This window comes from Poecilia formosa, unplaced genomic scaffold (assembly GCF_000485575.1).
Source record: "Poecilia formosa unplaced genomic scaffold, Poecilia_formosa-5.1.2 Scaffold77, whole genome shotgun sequence".
In the NCBI taxonomy this organism is placed as follows: Eukaryota; Metazoa; Chordata; class Actinopteri; order Cyprinodontiformes; family Poeciliidae; genus Poecilia; species Poecilia formosa.
Genome location: NW_006800016.1, coordinates 120,215 through 136,771, shown reverse-complemented (window position 1 = coordinate 136,771; position 16,557 = coordinate 120,215). Strand labels below are relative to the sequence as shown.

Here is a 16,557-nt window from a genome sequence, read left to right as displayed (position 1 = left end):
TCTATTTCAGATTGCTGTAGACGTTAATGCTGGATCTTACAGAAAGGTGGCAGAATACACAGTGCTTACTGTTTTGCACGTGGATCTGCAAAGACAGGGCGCCCATGCTGGTCATAATGTTATGCCAGTGCTAGTTATTACAATGATGCAGCACTTTCTTTTTTAGCTTGGCATTCTACACTTGAGATAATTTCTCGAGGTCAACATTTTCATGTTTATGATTTGTTTTTGGATTTGAATTTTGACACTTTTTTGGCATAACAGTTTTGCATTTGTAAACCTAAATGATCTGATCGAAGCTGTAGCTTTTTTATGGGACTTGGGACGTTTCATGTGACTGATCCATTGTGCTTACAGATCTACTCTGCCATGCAAAGGTGTCTAAAGGAGGCTTCAAGGGGAGGGTTACTATTAATAAATCAGCACACAGAGACTGACTGACTGTCAGCTAAGGTCTGCCTGAATGTGTTTAAATGATAAACGGACCCAGCCTCACTTGTTTTACGCTTTTACTGTCAGCATAGCCACAGAAATGCTTTTCATCTTGCAGATATGTCTGTCTTTGGTTTACTTACTCAAAACCAAATGACAAATATCTGCCAAATGTATCAGGCAGACAACGTATCGACATTCTTTTAATCTACAAATAAAACAAATTGCCATTGTCAGTTACTTATATTGATAATAGTTATAGCATAACAACAGACATTAAATTTGTCAATGGAATGGAGTTAAGCATTTGTTGCAAAGAGAGTGTGCCTTTAATGTCCTACAGCAACTTAATTCAAGTTTTCTAGTTGGACTAATGCAAATGGTGATGATTCTGCTGAAATAGCCACCAGTCCTTTTTTCAAAAGTCAGTTCAAAAATACCTTATTTGTCCCAAAGGGAAATTAAATGTTCTTTATAACTCATATTATTGAAATTTCTTCAAAGAGTAGTAGATGCTGATGGCAGGAAGGATCTCCTGTAGGAGTCGATATTACTTTTTCCACGTCTGAAAAAGCCTCTGGCTGAAGACGGTCTGTTGTAAAGCATGAAGAGGATGCACCGGGCTGTCTGTAATCATCTTCGTTCTATAAAGAAATCTCATTTGTACTATATTCTCCAGATGTTCTAGAGGAGTCTAGAACATATTTGCAGAAGATCTGCAACATTTTGCTCCAAACACCAAAGAACTTTAAACTTCCTCAAGAAACGGCTTGCTCGGTCCTTTCTTGTAGATGCTTCTCTTCTAGTTCAGTCTGTTGTCCAGGTGGACATTGAGGTATTTATATTCCTCAACCCGCTTCTACTTTTTCCCCCATGATGGAAATAGAGTTTGCTCTAACCCTGTTTCTCTTGAAATCTACAACCATCTTTGTTCATGTTATAGATGAGTTGATTGTTTCCACACCATGATACCAGATCTCTGTTCTCCGCCTCTTGTCCATTTCTGATACACCTGACGTAATCTGACGGGCGTCTGTTTCGTCCTGGAAATCTGAAGTGTGCAGAGTGAATCTAAATGGTGAGAGTACAGTTCCCTGTGGTGCTCCTAATCACCAGGCTAGACACGTACTCCTTCAACATGATTGTTGAGGTCTCCACTTGTCTTCTGGAGTTTGACGAAGCAAATCAGGCTGAATTGTGTTAAAAGCATTGGAGAAAGCAAACATACTTTTACTTAAAACATGAGTTTTCTCTGGTTCACTGTCTTTCTCTCCAGTTTCCGAATTTGTTCTGGATATTGTTCTTTGCACATCTTTTTTTAAATTTATATTCCAGAATCTTGTAGCTTGCTTAAACAACGAACCTTTTTGAGTACAGAGTTCCTACACAGTCTGGATGAGTGTGTAAATTGATTTATGTATTTTTAGCTTTAGAGCAATACAGAAAAAAAGATTATTGTATTTAAAAACATTTCTTACTTCCATCTTACTTTCTATCATTCCATTCATTTTTTTCCTGTCTTCCTTCCTGTTCAACAGTTTTTTTTCTTTTTGTCCTCCAGTTATTTCTTTCTGTTTTGTTGTTTCTTTGTTCATTCCTTCTTCCTTTAATTATTCCCGATGTTTCCTCCTTAATTCTGTCCTCCTGTGATTTCATTCTATTTTTTGGTTATTTCTGTCCTCCATTTGTTTCCTTATGAACTATCTTCCATTATTTTCTTTCTTTCTGTCTCGCTTCCTCTTCCCTTCCTCTTTCGGTTGAATATTTTTCCCTTCCTTTTTTAACCATTCTTCCCTTTTGTTCCTTTTTTTCGCCACTTTCATTCCTTTTACTTTTGATGGATGTCCAATGTTTAAAACCCAACCTCTCTGGAAATATCTGCCAAATATTCAGGACATTCTTTTTGTATATTTAAAAAAATGGATTAAACTATTGAAAATTCAGGAAATTTGATTCTAGAACCTTGAAATAAAAAATGTGTTGCATCCCTGCGATGGCCTTACCTTATTGGTTAGACATAAAGTTTGAATTTCACATTGTTGCCACTAGAGGAAGCCTGAGGACCACCAGATGTATGAGAACCACAGTTTTGAGTCATCATTTTGACTGGATGTTCATTTTGTTTGGCAGGGAGTAACAAATGAAATAACATAACTTATTCTCCAAATCCTTATAAAACAGTCATTTTAGAGTTGAACAGTAGTTCTAACATATCGTCACCTTCCTACTACAACGGTAAAAATAGCTTTTTGCTAAAAGTGATTTTGGCAAAACAGTCACCACCTCTTTTGTTCCAAATTATGCTTTAAGCACAAAAAAAGTCTTTTTCCAACAAAAAAAAAGTGATTCACTCTAGGAAGGTGAAAATATGGGTTCCTGTTACAAAAACGTTGCTTTAGGATAAGATTTACAACTGAAATGATGAAACGCTGTTAATGTTAATGACTGTTGCTCATTCCCTGACTTTCGTTATGTTTCACAATGTGCCTGCCTACTCTTTTTTTAATATTTCCATTTCTCCTCTGCAGCTCCAGCTGTCTCCAGCCCTGTCTGAGCGCCTGCGCGTCTTTGAGTCTCTCAGGGAACAAAGAGACGAGAACAGGAGACGTGAAGTTAGAGAAAGCCCTCTCTCCGTCCGCCTAACTAATGGACAGACGGTGAAGGGAACAGCTGGAGTAACCACACCGCGTTACGTTGCACAGAGTCTGAGGTAAATACACAGGAGAGGCGGAAATGTTTCTGAGGCGTTGCATGATTGCAGGTGTAAATTCATGTTTTATTTCAGGGTGAAAGGAGCGCTGGTGTGCAAGGTGAATGGGGAGCTGTGGGAGCTGGGGCGACCTCTAGAGGCAGACTGTGAACTGCAGCTTCTGGGGTTTGACTCGGCTGAAGGCAGACAGGTATGTACGACAGAGTATTAGGGACAGACAGACGGAGAGTAGAGTCAATACTACCACAATAAAGTCTTTATACTGGTAGAACAAAGATGCAGTATTCCCAAAAGAAAGTCATTTTATGGAGAGCAAAGCTTTGATAAAACATTTCATGATCAGTTCAGTCCGTGTGGTTCATTCTTTGAAACGGTCGTTTCAAAATCTTCCTACTGATAATAATTGGATGTTGATGCTTTTAAAGATTAAATATATTCTATTGGTAAAACTGATACCAATGTATAACTTCACAATATTATTTTTTGTGTTGGACTGTAAAATTTCTACTTCGTTCTCCTAAGATTACAACTTTACTCTCTTAATATTATGACTTTTTTTCTGGAAATGTTATGAATTTATCCTCATATCGTTATGACTTTTTTGCTCGTATTATTACCAATTCATTCTTATTACACTGACTTTATTCTCATAGTATTATAACTCTATTTTCATATTATTTCAAATTACTGTCGTACTTCTTCATTCTCGTAATTTAATTCTGGCTGTAGGTGTGTTTGTTTTTCTGTTTGTCTGTTTCCTTAATTTAACCTGAAATTTGATATCAAATGGGGAAAATAAAGGAAACATACCTGTTTCCTTGATAATCTATGAGATCAATATTTAATCTATAGCTCATTAATTCTTCTTACCCTTTTTTACTGACTGGTTTGGTTTCAAAGAAAGGAATTTTTTTTTTCTGTGAACTTTGAACTCCTTACAAGTAAAGAAAAAAAAATCTGATATTGCTGTAGATGTCAACTTTTTTTATGTAAACCTTATGGACACCTTCTATTTTTTTTAAAACCCTCTGGGTCTTTGAGCAAAAAAACTCTAATTTACAGGCAGCATGGAGGACAGGAGCGTGTGTCCTTGGCGGTGTGTTGGAGGGGGCGTTTGCTGCAGAGGTCTGCAGGGAAGGAGCGTCGGAGCTCGGACTTTTTTGCGACCACGTCCCAAGCAGCAGGTGAGACTTGTCCTTCGTAAACATGAGCTCAGCTTCAGTCGCTGAACTCGCCAAGTTAGAAGGTATTTTTACTTTCATTTTTCCTGTGCATTATGTCTATTTCATCTGTATTTGCTGTAATGTTGCACACTCAGCGTTCTTGCGTGGTCTTGAAAACTTTGGAAAGTTATTGAGTCTGAATTGATTATTTTCTAAGTCTGCATAAATGTAGAAAAAATAAAATGTATGGGGGAGGAAAGCTTTAATTTCTAGACTGTAATTCTATTATCTCGAAGGTAAAACTATTATGGAAAACAGTTGATTTCTATGAGGAGGATAAACTTTTTGAGGGTTTTTTTGTACGCCCCATAAAAAGTTGACCTTCTATTAAACCTAATGCTCATTTTAGTTTCTTAGTCACTAACCAATAAATTCACAACCCTTAAAAATCAGATACTTTGCAGTTTTTTGTTTTTGCATATGTGAAGTGAAAGTATTAATTGGTAAACTTTGAGATGAAGGATATGTATTGAAGTCCTATATAGAGATTTCATGCAATCCTACTATATCTAGATGCCAAAAAGCTGAAATGACCCTTTATTTTTCATTAGTTTCACAATTGTGTTTCATGGTTTCTTTGAGAAAAAAGATGGAGAAGCTGACCTAGATTAATACTTTAGTACTCAAGGTCATAAAGTATTGGAAAAATCTAACACAGAATGAGTCTGGGAAAGTGTGGAAGCTTTAAGTTTTAATTTGTTCATTTCTTCCTCAGTTCCTTGTCGCTGAGTGATGTGGAGGCAAAATGTAAGGAGGCTGCAGCCCTCAAACTTCCTTTAGTCGGACTGGACCTGAACACAGCAGAGCTTCATGAACTGTTTCAGGTCAGTAATTATTGCTGTATGTCTCATAATGTTCTTTTGTTTTACCTCATCTTTTATGCTGCAATTAAATATGTTGTACATCAGGCACAAACAGTTAGGTCCTCCCTTGTTTTAATTCATTGTCTTGCCATCTAACACTGTAAATCCTTTAAATAGCTGCACACAACCTGCAAAAAGGGATTTCTGCTACATCTTAAAAAGTCCAAAACTTAATAATTTAAATTTTTAGACCCTGGAAAGTCCAAATTACTAATCGATTGTTTCATACGGGAGCCTAAAATACATATAGATGCGTCTTAAATTCATAGCTTTTTTCCATGTTTTGAGGAGTTGAGTGATGCATCACTTCAAGCTGCTCTCTAGGAACTCTTTTACTGATTAATAGTTTTTTTGCAGGTAGGTACGCAATTATCTTTGCTGTTTCTGCCTTGTCAGGGGAATCTGCAGTGGAAATTGTTGGGTATCCGATGAATTGCTGGTTACAAATTAAAGGAGTAGAGAAAGCAGTAATAGTAGTTCATTCATTGTTTGGTTTAAAGAAAATCTGTTGCAGTGCAATCACAGAAAACGTTCAAATCACCAGGATCCACTAAAGGCAACGGAAACGGACAAAAATGCTTGATGGAGAATTCACAGGTTTGTTTAAATTGATACAAACGTGGTGCTTTAATAAACATCAGGTTTCAGCTCAGATGTAATTTCCGTCCATGCAGCACTTCTTTCATCAGGAAGTGGAGACTTTCTCCAGACCGTTTTGCACAGTAAAGCAAGAACAGAAACGCTTGAGGTCAGCCATGTTGGAGCATCCGCATCAATCCAGTTTAATTAAATACTTTGAAATGGCTTGTTCTGTTTAGTTTGGCTCTGCTGTTATATGTTCCTGTGCTGAACAGCTAAAAGGAGGAATGCTTTTCATACTCCAGAAAACCGAATTTAATCAAGACTTAAGAACTCAGGGAAAAATTTGGAAGCATGCAGTAATATTTCATTTCTTAAAGTATAATTTTTTAAGCACCCTCCTGTTATTGTCTTCGTGATGCTCAGTCTTGTAGCCCCATATTTAGTTCTAATAGTTTATTTTGAGTTTAATAACTTTGACACTTGCCTTATTATGCATCTGTGTTTTGTAATAGTGCAGTGTGTGTGTGTGTGTGTGTGTGTTTCTGTGTGTGTTATAGAGCAGTAAACTGCGGATGCAGCTTCTAGAGGAGCAGATTAACGGCCCCACAGTCACAGTCTACAGGCATGTGTTCATATCAACTTGCTTTCTAGTTGTTTATTTTGTAACAACAGAAATGTGACCTGCTGTTATCCTGTGTGATTCAGATGTGGGGACAGGTTAGCGGTGTGTGACGGGCCTCTCCTCCCACACACAGGTTTCCTCAAAGTCTTTAAGATGCTGCAGGTGCGTGGCTGTTTCTGTCTTCTGCTTGTTTTCTTGATTTTTTTTGCTCAGCTTCTCTGTAATTTCACGCGTTTGCCTTTTTATAATTCTAGCTTCAGGACGGATAACTAGTCTCTAGAAAGCCAAACACTGTTTTATCTTTTATAGCTCTGGTCTTTTCTTTATGCTTCAAGCAAGATGATTGAGAATTTTTGATCACACTATAATCAGATGACTCCATCCTACTTTCATGTGGCTTTTTTCCCCGAATAAATCGGACATTTTTTCCTCATTTTTCTGATCCGTGGCTCTGGTTCTGTACTGGTCTGTCACTGAGCAGACTGGAATTCCACAACAGCATGAGGCTGGAAATATTGGTGACAGGATGTTGTGTTTGCCAGAAGCCGTATTCCTGTTCCAAGCGCTAACACAATGCTTTCCATCAGATAAATATCGCATTCTTCCCTTTTTCTTTTTTTTTTTTTGCCAGCCTGTCACTTTCCTTTCCTCTGTTGCCATCCGTTTGTTCGCTCATTATTTTCTCTCATCCCAGCTGTCCTCCGTCACGCTGTCCAACCAGACGGAGCCCAGCGGCTTAACGCGTCTGCTAGGTGTGGCGTTTCCAGGAGAGAAGGACAGGGAGGAGTGGGAGAGGGAACAGGAAGAGGCGCGGAGGAGAGACCACCGGCGGATAGGAACAGTGAGATGAGAGATGCATTACAGAAGTGAAACTAAGTGGTAAAATCAGGGTAGGGTTAGGTTAAGTGGTAACCTCAACCCTGCCCCTTACCCTCTCATCGGTAAATAGATTTTATGTTTTCGTTCAGGACCAGGAGTTGTTCTTCTTCAACGAAGTGAGCCCAGGCAGCTGCTTCTTCCTGCCTAAAGGAGCCCACATCTACAACACACTCACTGACTTTATTAAGGTGCTCTACTTTTTATAAACTACTTATAGCCCCTGTATAACAAAATCGACTCATTATGTTTGGCAGAGTCAAAAATGTATAATTTTATGCTTCAGATAGTTGGGAAAAAGACTGTAGTTTATTTCTGGTGGAGTTAATTTTATGCCAAATATTTACAATCGACAGACGACAAATAAGTTTCATAAATGGTGTTACTAGAGTAACAGTCAGTAAATAAAATCATCACATCTGTGATGTTTTAAATAAATTATGTTTTTAAACTACACTAATATTTTAAAGAACTTTTCACATTAACATGAATGACTGGAATCAAATATGGTGAATATACAGAATCAACAGATTATCTTAATTTTTAATTTAAAGCTTTTGGAGTAATGTAGACTGTTTGTTTTTTTGTTTTGTTTTTTAAATTGAGGTTTTGTAATCCATTGTCAAGATAATTTATTTCAAAAATCCAGGACTTTAGTCTCAAATCTAATCTTTAGACTTAAAAAAAATCTAGATCCAAGTTGGTAGATTTTTAGTAAGTGGAGATAAAATATTTCAAACTGTAAAATAATACGTCAGCCAAAATGTCAAAGGGACACAAATTTCTTAATTTAGTTTTGAGACTTCAAGCTTAAAATACATCAACTGGACAAATTGTATGCATTTTGCATAAACACAAAGTTAAGCAGCAATAATTTTTCAAAAATACAAAAAAGTCAGAAATTTAAAGTTATTACATGACCATGTTAACTTGTTTTTTTTGTTTGTTTTTTTTTTTTGTCATTTGTGCAGATTTTACATTTAAGCTATAATGGTTTTAAAAAAGGTCTTTAAAACCTTAAATTTAACTTTTTGAAACTTGAAGAAAACCCAAAAATGCAGGAGATTTACTGTTTTCTTAAAGTTAAATAAACTAAAGAAGTCTTAAAAGACTAGATCTCCGTACATAAAAGCTTTTTGCACATACATAGATTTGCAACATCTGGCTCAATATTCTGGCACATTGTCTGAGGAAATGTTTGTCCATCTCCAAGACGGATTGAGGCGTTAATTTCTTTTCTAGAAACATTAGAAATTAGATCTGAAACTGCAGCAAAACTTAGTCACAATAGCTGAACTGCATATTTAGACTGCTAATAAAAATGGCCTTTTAATGCAGTTTAGCTGAATCCAAATACAAAACATGCCTCGGTGTGATTGCAGTAAAGTTGGATGAGAATCAGCAGCTGAAGGTTTTTCATTCGTTCCTCTTGGTAATGACTGTTTCTTCTGTGAACTGAATTCTCCCGTTAATGTGCTCAGTTTATGACCCTGAAGATTTATGAGTGTGTGTCCGTGGTCAGGATGTTAGTCTTGGTTTAATAATGACGCTGTTGTGACAGCTTGACCCGCTCCTTCGCTCATTGTTGCACATATCCTTCCCTCTCCGACCCCTCACAGAGCGAGTACCGAAGGCGAGGCTTCACCGAGGTCGTGACCCCGACTCTTTACAGCACCGCGTTATGGGAGCGCTCGGGCCACTGGGAGCACTACAGCGAGAACATGTTCACCGTGACCTCAGAGGGCGCTCAGACCTTCGCTCTGAAGCCCATGAACTGCCCTGCACACTGGTAAAAGCAAACACACACACATGCATAACACACAGCACTCCTTCAGCGACAGACTGCTGCATCCTAAATGCACAAAGGAGCGTTACCGCAGATCCTTCCTCCCAGCAGCTCTCGGACTTTAAACCATCACTGCTCCGAACAAACTCAATAAGTGTTTGCATCCATGTTGCTGTTTGCTCACTTTTAAATGCCATTTCCGCTGTTGTTCCACATCTGTTTTTCTGCACGGATACACGATATTTTGATCACAATATTGGTGTTTCATACCAATTGATATTGATAATTATTTGATTAGTTTTTTTTTTTTTTTTTTGCTTTATTTGCCTGATTTACTTCCAAACTTGTGATGTGATCTTTCCTGTTTTATCCACATCGTTATTGTTTATTTATTAGCAGTTATGAGGCACAGTGGCAAAACTTAAAACTGCTGCTTACTCAAGCGGGTTGTTGCTAAGTAACCAAAGAATGAGTGAGTTGCTAGGTAACCAAAGAGTGAGCGAGTTAGTTGATTCCACCAACCTTGCTTAGCTGGCTGTGAAAGGTTGAGCTGCTAGAACCTTTCCTCTGCCTACATTTCCCATAATGCTGTGCGTTTCTGGATTGGAGATCAGTGGAATTATTGAACATTCTATTAAAGTATCATCTGTTTACCGATCACGAGTGTATTGCAATATATATTGTTATTGCTTTATTGTCATTTCCTAATATATAGTATTATTTTTGTTAATGTTGATCTTGTTTTTTATATATTGCTTTTAACACTTTAAAAACTTTTTTTGTGAGCCTTTACATCAGTTGCTGCTTGTACACCTGAATTTCCGCTTTGCGGGACAGTAAAAGCTGTTTATGTCACACCTATTTCTACATTTGGACGTCTCCATGGTAACCGACTCTGCTCTGTTTCGTCTAGTCTCATGTTTGAGCATCGGGTTCGCTCGTGGCGGGAGCTTCCTCTGCGCTGGGCCGACTTCGGGGCTCTGCATCGTAATGAGCTGTCTGGAGCTCTGGGAGGGCTGACTCGGGTCCGGAGGTTCTGCCAGGACGACGCACACATTTTTTGCACACCGGAGCAGGTAGAACATGTTTTTTTTTTTTTTTTTTTTTCATCTATTTAAGCCATATTGTATCTCTGGAGGTGCTTCAATTAAATCGAAACTGTAAAGGAGATACATGTGGCACGGTAATTAGATGGGCTGTACAAATAACTCCTGAGGCATTCCAGGAGGCCTCCGGCTGGATGAATGTGACCCTTTGTCCCGTTCAAACATGATACCTCCACATGTGTGGCGCTGCAGCTGTACAGTCATCCTGATCCGCTGCATCCAGACCTGGATCTCTCCCATCATATCCGCTCTCCAGTCTCTGGTTGCGTCCCGGTAATTCAGAGATCACATGATAATCACTGGGCTCTGAAATGCTAATTCAATCTTAGATGCACTCTTCCTACCTGGGTAGGAATTTAACCCTTTGAACTCCTCTGTCTTACCTCAGCTCTGTTGATTGTTGCATACCTCCCTGTCCTCTTGTTGCCCCCTCCGTCACCCCGCCGTTTCACTCTTTCTCCGCAGCTGGAACAGGAGATTGTGGCTTGTTTGGACTTTGTTCGGAGCGTCTATCAAGTGTTTGGGTTTTCCTTCCACTGCTTGCTGTCCACACGTCCCACTCCGTGCCTGGGGGAGCCTGAACAGTGGGACCACGCCGAACAGGCAAGCACACACTTTCACACACTGCTGATCACAACGTAGCCCTAAATAAGACCCTGATAGGCTGTTTCCACCAAACTGGTTCAAGTGCTTCACCAGTTCTTAACTCTGAGCCACGTCCTTGTTTTATTTTTAATGTTTTATGCAGCTAGTTTTTAATTTCTCCTCAGGATTACGGTTCAAGCATTCAGTTCACCACACAGATCACATCATTAATCACAATTTTCATGCAAACAGATACCCTAATGTCAACAGCCTCACTTATTAATGCAATGTGATTCTAAAAGCGCTGGAAGAAGCTAAACACAGTGCTTGGAGAAGGATTTACTAGAAGTGTTTGATTACATGAAAGAGAATAGGCAGTGGGTTTAAAACCCTTGTTGGAAATGGTTGTTTATAAATTCAGTGAACAGCAGCAGACGTAAGTTCAGCTTTGGTGACAACCGCCTGAAACTCCTCAAATAAAGAAAAGGAAGATGGAAGGAGAGCTCATGTTACACCTGTGCTAACTTGACTTGTTCTTGCCACTGGATCTGTTTTAACAACTTTATGGTTCTGAATTAGGTAGCTCACAACAAAACCAACTTTAGAGTTTAAAGGAGACCTGTTTTAGATAATTCACATAGATAATTTGCATGTTTTTGTGCTTCCATTTGGGTCTTTGCTGTTTCTAAGACCGAGATGTTTTTGACACTACTTTAATATTTTTCGCTGTCTGGAAAATAAGCAGTTTCAAAAACTTCCCGATTGCTAAGAGACAACCCATAGACATCGCCCTGTTACCTAGCAACCCCAGCTTAACCCAGTCGTCATCTAGAAACCCAAACGGAGCTCCAGCACGTTTGGTCAGCTTTTTTTACCGCTGTATGTTATGTGCAATGGCTGATGGAAAAGACAAGTGTTTTTTGTTTTTTTTTTTTGTAAATGACCATAAACCACTTTATCATTTCTAGTTGATTGTGCAGGGGGCTCCATTTCTGCTTTTTAAAGATGTACAGTCATATAACTGCGCATCTGTTTGCTGCCATTTTCATGTGTGAGTGTAAATGTTGAATTAGGGGGCGTGGCCAGCAGCAGCTTATTTGGATTTAAGGTGACAAGAGGAACTAAAATGTAATAAGACTTGTAATGAACATCTTTTATGTTGCCCAAAGACCTATCTCAATCTGTTCAAGGAAGCATAAAACTTCCTGCTCAAGACGTTTTGATTGGCTGTCGGGTCTGCATGAGCCCACTTGCAGCTGCTGTGTTTCTTTCTTCTGCACCAACTCAAAGTTGGTCCCAAAAAAAAGAGCAAGAACTTTCATCCATGGAAAAACCAAGAACCAGTGTAGAACCAATTCATAGCTGACATACATGTATTAATGTCCTCTACTGTCTTAAACAGGAAATTTTGTTCACTGTAACTGTACATCAGTGTTATGAGCTCCCACAGTTCACACTCAAAGCCCAAAATGCTGATAATAATGTGAATTAATCATCTGCATGTTCTCCTGCGCCGCCTCATCTCCAGTCGTCTCGTGTGTTTGTGTCTGAGCAGCAGCTGGAGAAGAGTCTGCAGCAGTTCGCCGAACGTTGGGAGCTGAACCCTGGAGATGGAGCTTTCTACGGACCAAAGGTCAGCAGGGAGGGATGGTGAGAAAGGTGCAAACATTTACTGACGGCAGCTACAGCTATCGATCCACTGATCAGGATCTGTCTTTGCCAATACTGATTTAATAGGTATAACGGGTTGCGCAGTTTTGCAACTCAGAGGTGCATCAATGAAACATGCAAAAACTTTAAAGACTCAATTAGAGAAAAAAATATCTAAATGGAAGATGCCACTTCGCAGAAAGCTACACAGCACCTGAAATTAAGCACTTTATTCCCAGTTAGGGTTAATTTCAGGTTTACTGAGTTCGGAACCAACTATTACATAGAAACCAATGTTTTTATCTGTAAGTATACCCCTAAATCTGCAGGAATAAGAGCTTTGGGGGCTTTTAAACATATACATAGTTGTTTTCTGTTAAGTTTAACTGTCTGTGACAGATTTTAAATCACTTTTGCCTTAAGCCTTGTATTACTGCTTTGTTGATACATGTTCACCATTTTCTGTTCAGTGTGGAGCTGCCTTTCCCTTCACATCTCCACAGATTGGAGTTGTGCAGAGAAAATGTGAGATCTAAATGATGCAAGTCACAGCAGTAAAATCTAAATTAAGATTCTTTTTTTTCATTGGCTTCTGAGTTTTACGTATAAATTTAGAAATTGTTAAAATGGAATGTGCTTTGTTTTCTTTTGGGACTTTGTTTATTTTTGTGCGTCTGATGAACAAGTCGCAGGAGGATGTTGGCTTTAGGCATGAGGAAGGTCAGGTCATGTATGAGGTACATGCACACAGTGTCCTGTGCTTTTCTAACTCGCATTCCTCACAGCTGTGAAGCTGGGCCACATTGGCCACAATTGGGTACTGCAGCTTCTCCCAGAAACCAGTTTGTAACCAGTTCAGCCCACAAAAATGTGCTTGGGCTGCCGCTGGTGTCTAAGAGCTCTAAAATCAGATTTGTTGAAAAGCAGAAGCGAAGTCCAGACACTAGGAAACGCTGCTCTGTTTCATCTCAGATCGACATCCAGATTAAAGATGCGATTGGCCGACAACACCAGTGTGCCACAATCCAGCTCGACTTCCAGCTGCCCATCAGATTCAACCTTCAATACGTCGGGTGAGTCGGTTCAGATCTGCTGCCTTTGGCCCTCGCTTTCCAAAAAATTCCTACATCTGTGCTGCTTTAAACCTCCAGGGTTCTGCCATCTACTTGTCATTTTTATAAACTTGCATTTTTGTGCTTAAAGTCCTGTGATGTCCAGGTTAAAATGACTGAAGTTAAGAAAAGCCTAATTTAGTTGTGAATAATTGGGTGTTGATTACATTTCAGAGGATACTGCTCCTGATCTCACATTGCTTCATGTTAATCTGCTTCTATCAAAGTGTTTTAAATCATCCAGCAAAGAGGAATCCAACTGCAGCACAAATATTTGTCTTGATTTATTTGATTTTCTGTAAGGAAAAAAAGAGTAAAAACACAAAAGCTGAGAGATTTGTTGTGGTTGCTTTAGCAGATATTGACTCTTTAAAAAAAAAACCAAATCATTAAAATTGCCCTCCCCATTGATTTGCACTGTGACCTAATCATCGTTTAACGTTCCTCAGACGAGACGGACAGCTGCACAGACCAGTGATGATCCACAGGGCTGTACTGGGGTCACTGGAGAGAATGATCGCTATACTGGCTGAAAACTTTGGAGGCAAATGGTGAGGTCACGATAACAAAACACGGCATTTACAGCTACAGCTCATTACGTTGGCATATTCTTAAAAAGTTGAGTAACAGTTTTTTATTATGGGGTTCATTCACACCAGCCCTGTTTAATCCTCTTTAGTCAAACTCTAGTTTGTTTGCCTCGACAGTTTGGTTCGTTTGCGTGTGAATGCACAACCGAACTCTGATACCGACCAATAAAGCAAACTCTGCTTCGCCTACAAACCCAGGTCTCGGTTTGGTGGAAGTGAACTCTGGTGCAGTTCGAATGCTTAAATGAATGCCAGACGCACCAGAGAGCTCTTTAAAAGCAAGACCAGAGCGCAGGGCATTGTGGGTAAACCAAAACAATTGTTTGTCTCTAGTATTAGTGGCAGAAATGGCTCGTGGTATTTTGCTAAAGACAAATTGTACAGCTGCTAAATTGTGATGCTACTCTGTTTTTGTTTACATTTCGTGAAGAAGGAAGTTGCGCTCCCGTCTTCTTCAGAAGTTTTTGTTTTGTTTCCTTCAGTGGTTCTTGGTGCAGCGCCACCACAGGCGAGGGGGAGAACAGTTTTTTTAAAGGTTTGGTTCGTTTGAGGCAGAGTGAAACTGAACCAGTTGAAAATGTAACAAATGTTGCAATTTTGGTCCCAGTCCAACAGACTGTGCTGGACTATCAGCTGTGAAAACCACCTAAATCCTTTTCTAATTGGTTTTGAAATATCTTGATTTTCCTAGAATCTGAATTTTGGTTATTTTTATGTCGTAATCATCCAAATGAAAAAGTAATAAATAGTTTAAATGTACCCTGTGGGTACTTTGCAGCTATCTAAGATACAAGTTTCATTTTTGCAATTAAATTGATAAATTACCATTATGGTGCAGGTAAGGTAAGTTTATTTGTATCACACTTCATTCAGTGTGCTTCACTGAAAAAAAATTAACCAAATAAAAACATTTAAAAAGTGACACAAAAACATAAGACATGAAAGAAATATTAGAATGACGAGGCAAAATAAACCATAAAAGATGATCTTCTAATCTGAGATCTTATGTTTCTCTTGGTGTCCAAACTAGGCCGCTGTGGTTGTCTCCGTCTCAGATCGTGGTGATTCCTGTAGGGGGCAACAGTGAGTCATACTCTAGACAGGTCAGTCTTTGGTGGACAACTGCCAACAAAGTCCTCTTTGTCTAATCTTTTTTTATTTCAGTGTGATAAATCAGTAAATATGTGAAGCTTTTAAGAGATAAAATCTTTAGAGGAAAACTTCTCGGTTGTCTGAAGGTGGTCGCGACGTTCCACAACGCTGGCTTCATGGTGGATTTCAACGACGATCCAGGAGCCACCTTAAATAAGAAGATTCGCTCCGCTCAGCTGGCCCAGTACAACTACATATTTGGTAAAGATGAATAATGAAAGCAGCAACTTGGAGCTGCCTATATAAATGCCCCCCACCCCCCCGATGCTCCATCTCCTGCTTCTTCCTCCCTTATATCAATGTTAACATATTTCAGCGGCTTTATTTTTTTCCTCCCTTGTTTTTTTGAAGTGGTGGGTGATAAGGAGCGTGAGAGTGGAGCAGTGAACGTGAGGAGCAGAGGGGGCAAACAGTTGGGCAGCAGACAAACGGAGGAGGTGCTGAGGTCCCTCATACGTCTACGAGACACCAGGAGCAACCAAGAGGAGCTTTAACAGCGGCTCATTTCCTGGAGTAAATCATGGCTTCATTCTCTGTTTTGTTACTTTACTCTTTTTTTTTTTTTTTTTTTTTTTTTTATGAATGTGAACGCTATCAGTCCTAATAAAAGTACATTAACATTGCTGTTTATGCTCTTAGCGTTGTCCTTTACTGGAATTTGATGATAAATATGTGCCCAAAAAAGTACAGAGTGGAGTTTTAAGGCTATTTAAAGATTATCGGTCTAACATCTGCATCACTCGGCTGCGGATGCAATTTGTTCCCTAAAAGCCATTAAATATGCAAACGTTCCGCTTGTGTAAGTTTATCATGAGAGCAGAAAACCAGACATACCTTTAAGAGAGTTAGGAAGAGAGAGAACGCAGAGGAGGCAATCTGACTAAAATAGGAAAAGGTGGACGTGGTGTCAGGCCCGCATGATTTTATGCGTTTGGTGGAAACGGATAAGTCAAGGTAAAGGTCAAAGGGATTGGACGCTTTTCCTCCCGTTTTAATTGAGAGAGGGCAACAGGATGGAAACGACATCAGTCACAACAGTGACACTGAGGCAAAGAGGGAAGTGTAGGGAAATGATTGCTAAAAAAAAAGTATTTGTTTCTAAAGAAATCAGGTTAAAACAGTAAGAAATGGTTATTGCAGGTTGACATGTTTTTAATCCTACAAAACGGAATATATTTAATAACTAAACATGTTGGGCATCTTATTTCTGCTTATCAAAAACATGATTCTTTCTTATTAACATTAAATGGAAAGTTTAAAAGCAGTCA

The 16,557-nt window shown here is 39.1% G+C and overlaps 1 protein-coding gene across 2 annotated transcripts in view; it reads left to right on the top strand.

Moving 5' to 3' along the window:
* The window catches only part of tars2 (threonyl-tRNA synthetase 2, mitochondrial), a 38,401-nt gene extending 22,489 nt beyond the window's left edge, over positions 1-15,912 (top strand). Inside the window, exons 2-18 of one of the 2 annotated variants that reach the window (XM_007556043.2) lie at positions 2,961-3,142; positions 3,218-3,332; positions 4,205-4,326; positions 5,081-5,189; positions 6,368-6,432; positions 6,516-6,594; positions 7,127-7,273; positions 7,401-7,499; positions 8,928-9,097; positions 10,008-10,170; positions 10,666-10,803; positions 12,341-12,418; positions 13,408-13,508; positions 13,997-14,098; positions 15,168-15,240; positions 15,376-15,490; positions 15,641-15,912. In XM_007556043.2, coding sequence (XP_007556105.1) covers positions 2,961-3,142; positions 3,218-3,332; positions 4,205-4,326; positions 5,081-5,189; positions 6,368-6,432; positions 6,516-6,594; positions 7,127-7,273; positions 7,401-7,499; positions 8,928-9,097; positions 10,008-10,170; positions 10,666-10,803; positions 12,341-12,418; positions 13,408-13,508; positions 13,997-14,098; positions 15,168-15,240; positions 15,376-15,490; positions 15,641-15,783 — 2,001 coding nt within the window. In that variant the 3' untranslated portion in view covers positions 15,784-15,912. Of the gene's footprint in view, positions 1-2,960; positions 3,143-3,217; positions 3,333-4,204; positions 4,327-5,080; positions 5,190-6,367; positions 6,433-6,515; positions 6,595-7,126; positions 7,274-7,400; positions 7,500-8,927; positions 9,098-10,007; positions 10,171-10,665; positions 10,804-12,340; positions 12,419-13,407; positions 13,509-13,996; positions 14,099-15,167; positions 15,241-15,375; positions 15,491-15,640 lie in introns of those variants that run through there. The other variant, XR_001662653.1, reaches the window with a different exon arrangement.
* The last annotated feature ends 645 nt before the right edge of the window (positions 15,913-16,557 follow it).